We start from the raw sequence: 15,478 nt of genomic DNA, 5'->3' as shown, positions 1-15,478 counted from the left end.
TGTTTTGATGCTTTTTTTAAGCAGACTCCATGGATAGAATTCTGCAACATGTCACTGCACATAACAGGCATTCCCACAAAGTGCACCATTTGGAAACATAAATAAATCTCAGTTCTAGATGACTGAAGCAATTTCCATTCAGAAACGAGTAAAAAACACGTAGAAGCCATAACAACAAACCAAAGTGTTTCCTCTCCTTTTTTTTCAAACAATAAATAATTAGTAGTTTTTTTTTTTCTTCTTTTTTTTCCTTCTGTAATCAGCGAGCTTTTCATCCAATGGATATACATTGCAAGTACACACTTGCATCAGTGATAGTCATTGCACAACCAAAGCTTAACAATCCACCTGTGTGTTTACACATTAACAGGTGTGTGCCCCCCCTTCCCACACACACACACACACACACACACACACAACCAACCCTGCAGACAATCAGAAACCCTCACCGGAAAAAAAACAGGCAGGGCGAAGGCTGCTTCTCATCGAACCATTTGCTCAGTGCAACTTTAGAAATGTAGCCCTTAAGTAGCTCTGAAAAATATAGACACTTCCTCCGAATCTTTCTCTCCAGTGCTGATAATCGACTGCCTACCGAGGTATAGAGTAGAGAGCGGTGCAAGACAATCCATTCACAGTCTGACCAAAGGTAAGTTAAATAAACACTATGTACAATCAGGGCCTGTAGGCTTCAGCTGCCGCTAAATGGGCCGCTTGGTGTGCCTGGTTTGAGCCGTCAGAGGCTTCAGTGTAGGACACACGACAGGATCGAAGGCCAAGATCACTGACAGGGAGTTTTGGCATCTTGTTTTTTTTTTTTGGCACTTCTTGGTGAAGTTTAAGAGATGGGCGACAGGGATACAGGACACTGCCCGTTGTTGTTCATGATGTCATCCAAGTCTTCATCGTCCAGGTCCACTAAGGAGGAAAGGCCAAAAGTCAGAAAGTGAAGTCTCGAAGTGAAGAAGTCAGTGAAAGAAAATAGAATAGCTTACATCTATTTTTTCTATTTAGACATTAGTAGATTAGTTCTCTTAAATTAAAATAGATATTTGCCACACCAAGGGTAGCGCTTCCTCCCGAGTTGCCCGCCACCGCTCTGCCCGTAGTAAAACAATGGCACAGCCAGCGCAGAGTGGTTTTATTACGGATCATGTGTAGGTGGCGTGAGATGGAAACAATGGATTTTGTAGTGTACTGTCCCTTTAATGGAATAGTTTCATATGTGAAGAAAATTGCTCATTCGCTTAGCCAGGCTAGCTGTTTGCTCTTGTTTCCAGTTGTTATGCTAGGCTAAGCTAACCGAACGCTGGCAGTCACTCAATATTAAACAGGCTCGTCAGCAGTGTGAATAAGCATATTTACAAAAATGTCACATTTTTTATTTAAGCCTAAAGGTCTGTCATGTGCATAGTTTTGGCACCAAGCATATCCTAATTATTGTTTTTTAAATATGACCTATTATTGACAAGGAGCAAACTCTTTTGAGCAATGTTTGAGCTGCTATACTTTGGATTGTGTGTTTTAGCCACATGCTAGACAAGATGCTAATTTTGAAAATAAAGCCACAAAGACTCAAAAAAAAGGATGACAGTTCAATATAATTCAATATTTGAAAATGTGAGATTCCCATCCCATCCTCCAGAGTCTGTAGTGTTTGCAGATTAAGTTAATATGATGCTCCATGTAATTAAGCAGACATTACGGGCTGCAACTTATCAGCTACGTCTGAAAAATCTATTCAAACTCCAACAAAATACACTTCAAAAAATGCCAATCTGAATTTGCCTCCTTGCTTTCACAGAAAAACAAAAGCATGGAGGTACTAAATGAACATGATCATTGTTTAATTATAGGAGTGGTGTTATTGCTCTCCAAATGATTACATAACTACTGCAGCCCTACAAACCTTTGCATGTGAAAATAACAGGTTACCATTGTGCATTAGTCTGCATCCGCAATATCTGCTGTGTGGTCTGGTGCAGATTTAGATTTTTATTGTCCATAAGGAGCTTTTTTGTATTTATTTTTTTATGTAGTCAAGGTTATGTTCTTACTGTGTTTTCAGTATACAAAACGTTTAAAAAAGGTATTGTCATTTTTCTACATCATAGATCACTCACCCATTTAAAAAAAGTCTGCTTTAGGTGTCCCTATGACTATGTCATATAGTACAGAAAATACTATATAGAAAATAGGGTCTCGTTTCTGAATATTACTAAAGAGCCTTCGAAATAAGTGTTTGCCTTTTCGTCTTTGTCATCACAATAGCACTTGTGTGCTTATGTCATCATGTAATTGAAGTGCCAGTCCCTTACCTTTCTTGGTTCGACCTATCTGCCCCAGCTTGGGTGCCCTCTGTCCGAGTCTCTGAGGGTTGGCTCCCCCGCCGTCGCCGTTGACCTGGGGGTGTCCCGGGTTATACTGTCCGGCCGGACCCGGCTGCCGGGGCGGCCCGCTGGGCTGGATGAGCTCTGGGATACCTGAAGCTCCGTACATCTCGAGATGGCGCCTTCTCCGGATTGGCCGCTAGATGTCCACACAACCCAAGCTCTGCGTCGTGTCGAAAAGCTTCTCACTTCCGCAATGGCATTCAACAATGAATGTATGAACAACAGACGACAGAATGTTGAAAATAACAGAGAGACAAGTCCTCGCAACCTGGGAAAGAAAGTAAATACGCTGGTCAAAAATAGCTCTCATACGTCAAAAAGCGGACAGCTTTTGGCACGTGCGCACAACACAACACTTCTCCGCTGTTTAATATTGAAACAAAACGACGTAACTGGTATGTGTTTGCTACTGTATTAAAACTAACAGGTGTAGCAAATGTCGTCCTGACCATTAAACAGCGGGGCAGTACAGTAACGTGTCTTCCGTTTGGTCTACTCACTGTAATAAACTGCTTTTCCGCCCGCTTCAAAAGGCAACATTAAGCTAACAGGTCGCGTCCTCTAAAATCCTTTAGGGATACGTGAAATATGATTTTAAAAAAACGAACTCACCTTTTCTTCACCGAGGATGCAGTAAAGAGCTGGATCTAGTAGACGCGGGTTTCTGAGAACAGTGTTGTTGTTTATCAGAGCTCTCTCTCTCTTTCTCTCTCTCTCTCTTGGCACACACCACCGAGGAAGCGTCGATTTAAAGGGGCCACTCGTCGTTTATTCGGCATTGGGGATTTCCTCGTATTGTGTCTTGACTGAGTTGACTCATAGCAGCACGAGCGTACGTCACCGTGCGGTCGATAGAAAGGACAGTGATGACATTTCGGATTATACAGCGAAGAAGGCGTACGAAAGTTTCGCGAGTGTAGTGGGTGCGCACCTTCAGTAATGATAGAGTGACTCATGCGCCAGCCAATGACAGGCACCGCTCAGTATTCCCAATATAGGTTATAACATGCTTTATGTCAGAGGCAGCAGTGTACGTCAGCTCACTTAAATGCAGGTACATACAAACATAATTATATTACACAAGAAAATGAAAATAACTCCCCTGTTGTTGCCTTAGAAGACAACCGTCTGCTTAAAAATTTGCCATAATTTTATTTTCAAATTAATTTGTCAAACCTGCCTCAGTCCTGATCACAACTACCAAAAAATCCATTCTTTTCCAGTTAATGGCACTTTGTTAACATAACGCCACATTTGTCCTTAGGGTCTGAGTGTCTGTATGGTGACTACTATTATGAAAACTTATTATAGAAGCTGAGGTTGAATTTCCAAAAATTTGAAAACTTTTGCAAAATGTAATAAAAGCTTAAAATGTCTGAAGTGAAGCACAAAGAGTTAAATAGACTCACCAATCTTGAGTCAGTGTCAATGTTTCCTCATTGATTTTGAGTTTCCCTTTACTTAGTTCGAGCCAAACCAGTCACCTCACCTAACCGTAACCTAACATATGGAGTCCTATCCCGACACACAGGGCTAGCCTTGGTTATAAAGAACAGACTGCGAAGGTTTCTGGCTTGACCTTTGCCTGAAATGGTGATGCAAAAATGGTCAACATTAGGCCTTTCAAACTGAGTCAACTCTGGACTAACACAGGCAAAGGGAGAGCAAATCATTAAACCCAATGGACACTCAGTCACTACAAACTTATGCTGTGCAGCAAAACATGGTTCAAACTAGTACATTTAACTTGAGGGGACATGTACACACCACAGGCGTAAGCAAAAATAGTGTTTTGGCAGTACAAAGGTGAGTGGGCCATTTTCAAAAAGACGTAGAAGTAGCAAAAAGGACAAACTGAAGCCGCGAGGTCGGGGGTACGGTGCCGTTGCAAATATCCCCAGAGACCCAAAGGACTTTTGAGCACCTCTGGTCAGTCTGATTTTATTTTCTATAAAAGCTTGTTAAACATCAACAAAGCAAAGACATCAGCAGAATGGGGACACTGTTAGTTTTTAGCTCCAAAAGACCGTATGTATCTACTAGTTATGTTATTAGGTTACAAAGTTATGAATCAGAAGTTTTGTTTGGCGTCATGTACGACACACTCGACCTCAGAAGGGATAAAATGGCCCAAAATGGTCTACGTTGATTACAGCGCCCCCTAATGGGCTATCTTTACCAAATTGGGTTTCGAAAAATTGCACGTTTTTACGCATAAAAGTCTGGGTGGAAATGGACTTGGACTATATCAGGAGAGTCAGTTAGATCTAGGTAATGCGTGGATATATAGTTTTTAAATGTCCGATGTACTGTCTGGGAGTTATAAAACGTTGCAACGTTTTTTCCCGCTATAGCCATCTAGTGGTGGAAGTGGGTCAATTGTTGCGCCTGAGGTCTTTGCAGAGTTTTGGACCAGTCCTGAAAATGGCACAGTGCCACCATGTACAGTTTAGGCAATAGTGTGAGTTTTACGTGGGGAACAATAATAATAATAATAATGAAGAAATCATCTTAAAAAAACAATCGGGTTCCAGAGCCCGGCTGGGACCCTCGGGCTTGGACCTGTAAAAGGCAAAAATACAACTCGTCCTTGGACAAATTCTGCACACAGATCTTTCTAGGAGTGTGTATTTGGTGTGAGGTTGATTCTAAGTTTATGTACTTTCACTAAAACCAGTAAACTTCCACCTAACACACCAACACACACACGACAAGCTCTCAAGTAAACATTTGTGGGAATGTATTATCTCCATTATGCATCACATTGTGAGGATGAATTCATGCAAGGCTGGGCGATTACCCAAACAAAATCCCCCTTGGCTGTCTTGCCAAGAATGATCTGCCCTTTGATCAAACTCTGCAGACCCACATGTGCATGGACAGGGTTGGTATATAATTTGCTTCCCCTGTGGAGACAGTCCAACAGTTTTGTTGTGAACGGAGCGAACACACTGCCATCATGTCCAGGATCGTAAGTGCTACTCTCCTGCTCATCATTCTGGTTGACACCTTCTACTACAGCACTGGTAAACATGACCAGAATTTCTACTGGAGTTGTTTCTGCATGAATGCATCGGACGAACTTGTTAACATTGACAAACACAGGAAATTATACAATTCGGTTGATGAATGATCATTGTTCCATGTAAATGATCTCTTGCTACTTGTCTTTTTCCCACTGTGTACAGAGTCCCATGTTGGATCTCGTGGGTCCTCAGTGCACATCCGCAAGTGCTGGTGCAAAGGTGAGTGTCCGTTGGTCTTTCATACATTGAGGTTAAACATTTGCAACGGTGACAATCAGCATGTCCGACAGCATGCATGACTTGACCATCATTTATAGAAGAAACTAAAATTTAGGCTCTTCTGGACCATGAGTGTCAATCTTTCTTTTTTTACATTACGTCAAACGTCATTTAGCTGACGACTTGATCCAATTTCAATTCAATTAAATTTTATTAATAGTATCAATTCATAACAAGAGTTATCTCGACAGATAGAGTAGGTCTAAACCACACTAAACCACATAATTTACAAGGACCCAACAGTTCTAGTAGTTTCCTAACTTACAGTGGTACCACAGGTTGCAGAAGTGCCTTGCTCAGGGACACATTGGTGGATGTATCACAGTGGGTATTAATCCCAGATCTCCCACAGCAAAGGCATGTGTCATATCCACTGCGTCATCACTACCTATGTCATTAAGTCTAATGTCATATTTATGAATGTTAAAGCACTTGCATGGAAGAATTGTTGGATGTGTTGGAATTCTTTCTTCTTAAGAAAAACGTCAGCATGGGAATAGAGCTTGATCATCTGGGCTTTTATAATCCTGTCTTGGGGTCTCCTATTGGCCTTAAAGGTTTGGTTTTTCTCCAGACTTTTCTGTTGTCGCATCAACTAGCTTCGATGCTTTGATGCAACTAGCTGTTGTCGGGTAAAAAAAAAAAAACAGGCATCAAATGTGATTATGAACTGAGTTTCTATGCTGGAAATTTTAGTGACCACCTCTGTTTTCATTGCAGTTTTTCCCAAGGGAAAAATAAAGTGCTACCATCCGCTTCCCAAAAACCTTGTGGAGAAACAGAATCTGATCGAATGCATCTGCAGCAGAGGAAACCGTCACAGTGAGTGACCTGACACTGCACCTGGGTGTGAGATAGAGATTTTTCTCTTTTCTGTGTGAATATTTAGTAAAGATCTTTAATCTGTCTGCATTTTTTTCCCCTCTTATTTTCCAGAGTGGAGGCCAGACTGCCCTAGATTGTTTTCTATTTTTCCGATGTCCATGGTATGACTGAGTGAAATTATACAGAGAGAGCGGTTGTGGAAGACCTTAAACACGGCTCATTAGGATCAAATGATCGCATTACGTTAGCCGTTACATCCCATTATATCATGTCGCATAATAGTCACATCACAACAGGAAATTACACCACATTATCCTTACAATATATTATGCATGTCTGGGACCTTTCATGCATTGTAAATAAATAAATAATTTGTTAAGCAGACTTTAGTTTTCTTCTTTGTTTGTGCTTGTTTGATTTCAAGTGGAGCTTAACAGTAATTGGATGCTAATTCACATCATTTGCAGAGAGTTAGATAAGAAGATAATTACCTCGGTGCAGCGTAGTATAAAGGCTGAAACAGGAAGACAGCTAACTGATTCCACTGAATGCAACAGAAAAAGGTCACTATTTAACAAGTATCTCATTTAAAAGCAAAAAAAGTGTCCAAATTAATAATCAGCCATTTAATAGGGGTTGTGTGCTGGGTTGTTTTCCTCCTCCCTGTCTTTAAGCTAAGCTAAGCTAACAGGCTAGTAGCTAGTGATGGGCTATTCGCCAATTGTGAGAGAGGTATCTATCCTCTCATCTTGCACAGAATGAACATTGAGTGAATATTTCCAAAAATGTTGAACTATTGCCTTAACGTTTTTTTGCTTTAATTACACTGGTTGAAACATCCGTCACAGTTCCAGACACAATATATAACTCTTTTTTTATTTTGTTAGAGACAACAACATTGACGCTGTGTGTGGAAAAGCCCACCAGCACATAACATACATGTATGTTTACCGTAAGCTTCAACTTTTCTTTGTTGACAACACCTGCATGAAAATGTTTCATTGTCCTCACGTTCTCCTTTGTCAGCTGGCATGGGTCCCTTGACCTCAAAAACAAAAACAGGCTGCAGGGGGTTGCCAGAGTGTGTGGAAAAATTGCAGGCATGACCTTAAATAACCTTTCTCGCCATAATAAAGTCAGGGCTCTGAAGAAGGCTCAGTTAACCTGCTGGTATTTTTATTTTGACCTAGTAATTATAAATCCGTGCCTATAACACACTACATTTTCCTCTTTCTTGTATCTCCTCGTATAAATAGTATACAGTTGTTACTAAATTAGTATGATCAGCTTTGACTGTGAATGATCAGGTTCTATATTTTGGGGTGGATGTGATAGTTTATTACCCACCATGCATTTAACCTCTGTTACTCCCCTGTGTGATCACCAGTGGTGGAAGTAACTAAGTACATTTACTCAAGTACTGACAGCTTTAGTTACAAGTTACTTTAGAAATTAAGATTTTTGCACACAACTTACATGTAGTTTATAAAATGCGATGATTTTTACAAACAAAACTTACCAAACGATATACAGCCCTGCAAGTCCAGCTGAAATCATTAGACCATTAAACACTTGGCTGATTGACAGAACTGTTTGGATAGTTTCCCATTAGTACTTTTACTTTTAATACTTTAAGTGCATTTTCCTAATGCTAATTACATTCTTACCTAAGTAACATTTTCAATGCAGGACCTTTACATCTCAAAGAGTATTTTTTTACAGTGTGGTATCAGTACTTTGGATCTGAATATTTCTTCCACCACTGGATTTGAAACTTTGTTACCCATCATGCATCTTATCTCTGTTAATCCCCTGTGTCAGCTGCATCCCCTACACAAGAGGAGACAGGTTTTTGCTTGATAGGGGTGGGATTCACTCCAGTGGGCCATTCATGTTTCACACAAGACAATGACAAGTCCCATATCCCAACAGATCACATGTCCAAACGGTGGAATTCCATAAATTGCTTCTCTTTTGATTTGATGTATTTTTCACTGAGCAGAATCTTTTGAAAGAGACATTCTTATAAACAATGGTGAAAGAAGTACTCAGATACTTTACTTAAGTAAAAGTACTAATACCCCACTGTAAAAAAAAGACTCCTTCACATTTCCGCATTGAAATTGTGTAATTTACTTACATTATTCAAAGAGAAAGTGCTCAATGCAAAACTAGTAAAAAAGAACATTTCTCTCTTCAATGTAGAGGAGTAGAAGTAGAACATGGCATGAAAAAAAAAGACTCAAGTAAAGTCCAAGAGCCTCAACATTTGGACTTTAGGACAGTACTTGAGTAAATGTACTCTGTTACATTCCACCACTGGTGCTAAGTTTTGAAAAATGCAAACAATTCTTTGTGGGAATTATTGTTTTTTCTTGTATTGTTTATGTAGATGGTGTATCATCTGATTCAACTTTTTTTTTGGTTTAAAAATATAAAGTAATAATCAAATAAATGTAACGGAAATTTTTCCTTTTTGTTATGTTTTATGCCTTTATAACTGGGTTGTAATGCCCAAAAGACGTTCAGGAGCTATTCCTACGTCTGGCCATGGTTGTGCTTGTTAATTTGAGATTCAAAAGTTGCAGAAAGAGTGACAAATGAACTCCCAGTGAGTAATAATGTGACATGAGTCAAACAACGCTTAGAAATGGCCATGGTTTTCACACAGTTAAGTATCAGCATAGCTCATAAAAAAAAAAAAAAAAATGAAAGTCATGGTTCCTGTAATTCAAATTCTTACTCTCGATGATACACTGGTGGTTCATTAAAAAAAAGTGTCCTGTGATGACATTTTGGTATTTCTCACACCTCTTGCTGAATTATCAGTGGTGTAACTCTCACACCAAAACACTCTTCTTTTCCACAAGGGCAATATGATAAGATGAGAAAAACGTTGCTGTCCGTCACAAGTAGTAGGCAGGCTCAAATGACACAAACTACATATAAGAACATAAAGATACATATAGAAACAATGTAATAATGCAAAAACAGTACAAGAAGAAGACTGAATGGACCTGTTTGATGCTGTCTATGTGTTGCTGTTCAGTGTGGTGTTGGCAGTGGGGATGAAGGTCTATAACTGATTATTAATAACTGGTTTAATTGAATTGACCTAACAAGTATGATGCCACTGACTAGTTATCTTTATTATTCCAGAGAGGCAATTTTTAAGTGACATAAGATTTACAAGAGAAAGGGCACAATTCAAAAAAAGAAACTTAAATCTCACCTTCACTTGACTAATTTTTGTAACATGAGCTGTTATATCTTATTTTTGTTGTTATTTTAAGACAGTATTGACAGTATTTTAATTACTTTTTTTGTCTTTGTGAGCTACCCATGTGTCATGTTAGACTTTGTGTTTCTTTTCTCTTCCTGTACGTGTCATGAAATGTTTTAATATTCTCGTATGTATAGGTGTAGTTAGGGATGGCGTGACGGGGGTAATGGGGGATGCAGGAGACATGATATGTACTTGATGGCAAAAAAGAAGCAGAAATCTAGGATAGCGGACGGACCGGGCGAGGAGTCAGACACAAGTAAACATAGAAGCTGCCAACTATCTATTCCGAAGCTGTAGGGGGGGCTCCATAGAGAAACCCGTAGGGGGGACTCTATAGAGAAACCTGTAGGGTGGGATCTATAGAGAAACCTGTAGGGGGACTCTATAGAGAAACCTGTAGGGTGGGCTCTATAGAACAACCTGTAGGGGGACTCTGTAGCTCTATAGAGAACCTTTAGGGGGGCTCTATAGAGAAACCTGTGAACAAAAAGCAAGAAAACAGCGAAGAAATGGCCCAAACTGCATAGTGCCCTTTTTTGATGCAACCTTTCTTTAAATATTTGTTCACTTCTTGTACTACCCTGTAACTTTTATTCTTGTACATTGTCTGATTTAAAAAAAAATGTAATTGTTACTGAAGTGACATGGTTGAAAATGTACGTATGACCATCTATGTAAACATACAATGAGAATAACAAACTAAGTCCAATGGGACCGTCCGTTCTGGGAATGGCAAGGATTGCTGGTGGATTGCATGTATAGAGCAACAGCTAGCAGTAGTAGTAGCGTCCTATGATATCATGCTTGTTTTTACATTTTGCATTGTTTTCAACTGCTCTTTAATGTTTTATGTAAAGCATTCTGAATTGTCCCGTTGCTGAAATGTGCTATGTGAAGAAAGCTGCCTTGCCTTGCTTTGAAACAAAACTTACGCCCTTGGTCTGATTTGTTGTTGTTTTTGGACGCCAGGAAGACTGCAGACCCACAGCTGATGCAGAGAAATAACAAAACTCATTTTTTTGTGGATCCTTATAATAAACTATGAACTCTAAACTAGTAGAGAAACAGTGTCTGGACATCAACTTAGCTCTCACTATGGTGTCCGCATGAACTTGCTACATGTCAGCTGAGTCAAGTGTCATGGGAGGGCATTGCCTTGTTTACCCGCCTTATCTGGCAGTTTCATGTTTACAGGAAAACATTGCAGTTAAGCAAAGAGCACACACACACGCAAAATTTCAAGTAAGAAGACAGAAATAGAGACAAAATCCCACAGAAGATAACTGTGCTTGTGTATTTGGGTGGGATTGAACAAGCGCAGACAGGTAAGACATCTATTCTTCATTAAAAAAAAAACTAGTTACATATTTTTAGTTCTACTTCACTGATGTTAATCACAGTACAAGCACGCTGGTTCTGAACCACACATGTGCCAGAAATAAATTGGAACGTTCCAGTGGAATTTTTTCTCTCCTGTGTGGCTGGAGAGCAGAGCCCAAGAGGAACTCATGTCAGGAGACAGCCGTGTTTAATCTTTAGTGAGAGTTAGGGGCGTGGACCTTTGTTCTGTGCACCTAACGGGCTTGTTGAGCTTATCTTTTGACCAAGATAATGGTTTCCTGTGGATGTTGCCTTTGGCCAGAATTATTAGTTGCGGATACAGAGTCGGCTGCTTTTCATCCTCTTTTTATTTATCTGGTGGAAATGTGTAGAGGTAATAGATTGCAAAGGGGCAGCAATAGCAACTAGCAATAGGCCAAAATTTTCTTTGGATGCAAACCAGTAGATCAGATAACAACCCCAATCTCCTCAAAGTCTTTTATTAAAAAAAAAGTTTTTATTTAACCTTTGTTTAACCAGTTAGGCAATTGAGAACAGGTTCTAATTTGCATCGGCAACCTGCCCAAGAAAAGAACAAATGTGAAAGACAACATACAGTTTCACATTCAAAATAGTTCTAGAAAACAGAATGCAATAGACTACAAAGGTACAGATAACGTAGGCAGTTCAGAGCCGGCACAAAGTAAGGTGTAAGTAATTCGATGGATATGCAAAAGTGGTATGGTGTTAACATTATATACATAAAAAGACTATAACGTTGCTGAGATGTAGTTAAGAGTCAGAATACAGTTAGTGCATTAAATTGTGGCCAAGATAGTGATGAGAATCCAGTGATCAGTAGTACTGCAGTGTGTACAGCATATATGTAAATAATAGTCCATATGAATGCTTCTAGACTTTTGCCATTTGTTCTTTGGAGGGAATGTAACATGCTTCCGAGATTCCTGGCAACTCTGTTTTTCAAAATAAGTGTTTGACATTAAACAACCTGTGTGGCAGATGGTAACTAGTACAATTTCTACTAGCATTTGTACTAGTAATTTGCTACACTGTTAGAAAAGTATGTAGAAATACAGGCTTAGATACCGTGGTAATTCTCTGTAGTGTTTTTCCGTATTTAGATTTGTTGGATTAATAGAAAGGTCTGTTAAAGTCCAGTTAATGGGTTAGTGTAAATCTACAGCATTTTCCTTTTTTTATTTGATTAACAGAATCATCCGTGAACTTAAAAGCAAAGGTATTGGTATTTTTCTGCCAGGAAATTTTGCGTTTTGCTATGAAGTTTTTTATTTTTATTTGAGTACATTAGTTTTAAATCCAACAGACCAAATGTACAGTATAAAAAATAGTTAGAATTTGCTCTGTATCGATCACATGCCACATACTGTAAAATGCTCCATACATGAATGCACCAGTAATAACAAACCAATGTTATGATATGTAATAATTAAAATTAAAATTATTAATAAAAGTAAGATAATGATACCAGTATGGGAAATACTGAACAGTATCGGCAAGTCCAACTAGAGAATAGAAAAATGTTAGTAAAAACTAGAAAGAATACAACATTTGAACCCATCAGTAATAAAGAGCATCAAAGCCACAATGGTGCTCCTAAGTTTTCACCACGACAGTTCATTTTTAATGTTGCGGTATTTTAATTGTGTCCCCACCTATTTATCATGGTCGTTCGTGGCAAGCTCAGCCATGTCTCGACAGGTGGTCAAGGTCCAGCCGGAGAGCAGGGGTCAGGAGGCAGGTCAATGGAGTACTGGCCTGTGTGAGTGCCATAAAGACATGGGTGACTGTAAGTGTGCAACAATAATGAAGGAAATAATACTTCTGTCTGTTTCTGCTAAATGCAGAAAAATGTCTGAAAATCACTGTCATGTCATGTTTTTGTGTACTGTTAGTTGATCTACTATGTGTGCGTGGGTGTGTGTGTGTGCCTGTGTGTATATGGACAGGCTGCTTTGCCCTGTGCTGCCTCCCAGTGTACACCTGTAGGGTGACCAGTGCACTGGGTGCATGTCCATGTCTGCCTCTGCTCGACTGTATTGCCTGCGTGCCACCGGCATCTCTCGCCATGAGGGCGTCTGTCAGGGAACGATACGGCATTCGGGTAATACACCCAGATTTCACTATTAAATGATCATTGTTGGTAAATGTCATATTGATTGAATGGCAAAATAAATAAAAGTGAATTGTGCTTGTTTTTTAATCAGTAAAGAATTCTGTTGCCTTCGTCTTTTCTGTTGGAAGAAAAAAGAAAAAGTCATAGTATAGTATGTCAAAATAAGTGATGAAAACGCCAGGTATAGCATGTCCAAAAAAAGTGATAAATAAACAATAGTATAGTAGGTCGAAAAAAGGAATAAGAAAATTCTAAAAAAGACCATAGTATAGTAAGTCTAAAAAGGGGCTAAAAAGCCATAGTATAGTATGCCGAAAAAAGTTATTAAAAAGCCATAGTATAGTATGTTGAAAAAAGCAATTAAAAAGCCATAGTATAGTATGTCAAATAAAGTGATGAAAACCATAGTATAGTATGTCGATTAAAGTTGTTAAAAAGCCAGATTATAATATGTCTAAAAATAGGGATAAAAAAGCCGTAGTATAATATTACCAAAAAAATGATAAAAAGCCATAGTGTAGCATGTCAAAAAATTATACAAAAGCCATTGTACAGTATGTTGAAAAAAGGGATAAAAAAGCCATAGCAGAGCATGTCAAAAAAGCAACAAAAAAACATAGTATAGTATGTCGAAATAAGTGATGAAAACGCCATGGAATAGTATGTCAAAAAAAGCAGTAAAAAACATAGTACAGTATGTCAAGAAAAGGGATAAAAAGCCAAAGTATAGAATGTCGAAAAAGTGATCAAAAAACAAAGTATACTACGTTAAAAAAAGCCATAGTAAAGTATGTCGAAAAATTGATTAAAAAGCCATAGTATAGCATGTCAAAAAAGGGAAAGAAAAAGCCACATTATTGTTGGTTCGAAAAATGTGATAGAAAAACATAGTATAATAGGTCGAAAAAAGCCAGAAAATAGCCATAGTATAGTATGTCGAAAAAAGCGATAAAAAGCCATAGTATAGTATGTCGAAAAAAGCGATAAAAAAGCTATAGTATAGTATGTCGAAAAAAGCCATAAAAAGCCATAGTATAGTATGTCGAAAAAAGCCATAAAAAGCCATTGTGTATCATGTTAAAAAAGGGATAAAAAGCCATAGTATGGTATGTCGAAAAAAGCCATAAAAAAGCCATAGTATAGTATGTCAAAAAAAACCATAAAAAGCCATAGTATAGCATGGTGAAAAAAGGATAAAAAAAGCCATAGTATAGTATGTCGAAAAAAGGGATGAAAAAGCTATGGCTTTTTCATTGCTTTTTAAAAAAAGGGATAAAAAGCAATAGTATAGTAAGTTGAAAAAAGCGATAAAAAAGCCAAAGTATAGTATGTTGAAAAAAGCGATAAATAAGCCATAGTATAGTATGTTGAAAAAAGCGATAAAAACACCATAGTATAGTATGTCCAATAATGCGATTAAAAAAACAGTATAGTATGTCGAAAAAAGCCATAAAAAAGCCATAGTATAGTATGTTGATAAAAGCGATTAAAAAGCCATAGTATAGTATGTCGAAAAATGCGATAAAAAGCCATAGTATAGTATGTCGAAAAAGTGACAAGAAAGCCATAGTTTAGTATGTCAAAAAAAGCCATAAAAAAGCCATAGTATAGTATTCGAAAAAAGCCATAAAGAAGCCATAGTATAGTATGTCGAAAAATGCGATAAAAAGCCATAGTATTGCATGTTGAAAAAAGCGATTAAAAAGCCATAGTATAGTATGTTGAATAATGCAATAAAAAGCCATAGTATAGCATGTTAAAAAAGGGATAAAAAGCAATAGTATAGTATGCGAAAAAAATCAGAAAAAAGCAATAGTATGCATATCAAAAAAATTGATTAAAAAGTCATAGTATAGTAGGTCGAAAAATGCGATAAAAAGCCATAGTATATACTATAGCTAAAAATGCGATAAAAAAGCCATAGTATAGTTTGTTTAAAAAGGGATAAAAAGCAATAGTATAGTATGTTAAAAAAAAAGCGATAAAAAAGCCATAGTATAGTATGTCTAAAAAAAACGATAAAAAAGCCATAGTATAGTATGTCAAAAAAAAGGATTAAAACGCCATAGAATAGCATGGTGAAAAAAGGGATAAAAAAGCCATAGTATAGTATGTCAAAAAAGCGATAAAAAAAGCTATAGTATAGTATGTCGAAAAAGTGACAAGAAAGCCATAGTATAGTACGTCGAAAAAT

At 38.0% G+C, this 15,478-nt stretch overlaps 2 protein-coding genes and 1 long non-coding RNA gene across 5 annotated transcripts in view; 2 read left to right on the top strand and 1 right to left on the bottom strand.

The window, feature by feature from the left end:
- On the bottom strand, nucleotides 1-3,964 carry si:dkey-112a7.4. Of its 2 annotated transcripts, none has more exons than XM_034856923.1 (3): nucleotides 3,803-3,964; nucleotides 2,319-2,661; nucleotides 1-918 (listed from the first exon to the last, which is right to left on the bottom strand). In XM_034856923.1, the coding sequence occupies exons 2-3, from the start codon at nucleotides 2,497-2,499 to the stop codon at nucleotides 839-841; spliced, it is 261 nt and encodes an 86-aa protein (XP_034712814.1). In that variant the 5' UTR covers nucleotides 2,500-2,661; nucleotides 3,803-3,964; the 3' UTR covers nucleotides 1-838. The 2 variants fall into 2 exon arrangements, with proteins under 2 accessions (XP_034712814.1, XP_034712813.1); XM_034856922.1 differs by lacking the exon at nucleotides 3,803-3,964 and adding an exon at nucleotides 3,006-3,273.
- Nucleotides 3,965-10,039: 6,075 nt separating this feature from the next.
- Nucleotides 10,040-10,359, top strand: LOC117934880. The gene is made up of 2 exons (XR_004654582.1): nucleotides 10,040-10,159; nucleotides 10,268-10,359. It is a non-coding gene; the product is annotated as an uncharacterized LOC117934880 (long non-coding RNA).
- Nucleotides 10,360-11,015: 656 nt separating this feature from the next.
- LOC117934863 (placenta-specific gene 8 protein-like) overlaps nucleotides 11,016-15,478 on the top strand; it is a 12,407-nt gene continuing 7,944 nt past the window's right edge. Inside the window, exons 1-3 of one of the 2 annotated variants that reach the window (XM_034856906.1) lie at nucleotides 11,016-11,134; nucleotides 12,856-12,957; nucleotides 13,118-13,272. In XM_034856906.1, coding sequence (XP_034712797.1) covers nucleotides 12,858-12,957; nucleotides 13,118-13,272 — 255 coding nt within the window. In that variant the 5' untranslated portion in view covers nucleotides 11,016-11,134; nucleotides 12,856-12,857. Of the gene's footprint in view, nucleotides 11,135-12,850; nucleotides 12,958-13,117; nucleotides 13,273-15,478 lie in introns of both variants that reach the window. The other variant, XM_034856905.1, reaches the window with a different exon arrangement.

The sequence above is a fragment of the Etheostoma cragini genome, chromosome 19 (assembly GCF_013103735.1).
Source record: "Etheostoma cragini isolate CJK2018 chromosome 19, CSU_Ecrag_1.0, whole genome shotgun sequence".
NCBI classification, from domain to species: domain Eukaryota; kingdom Metazoa; phylum Chordata; class Actinopteri; order Perciformes; family Percidae; genus Etheostoma; species Etheostoma cragini.
Note: the sequence above shows the minus strand (reverse complement) of the source record. Positions and strands in the feature narration are given on the sequence as shown.

Coding starts and splice junctions, on each gene's coding strand:
- si:dkey-112a7.4 (XM_034856923.1), bottom strand. CDS start 2,499: ATGTACGGAGCTTCAGGTATCCCAGAGCTCATCCAGCCCAGCGGGCCG. Junction 919..2,318: donor GATAGGTCGAACCAAGAAAG/GTAAGGGACTGG, acceptor TTTCCTCCTTAG/TGGACCTGGACGATGAAGAC.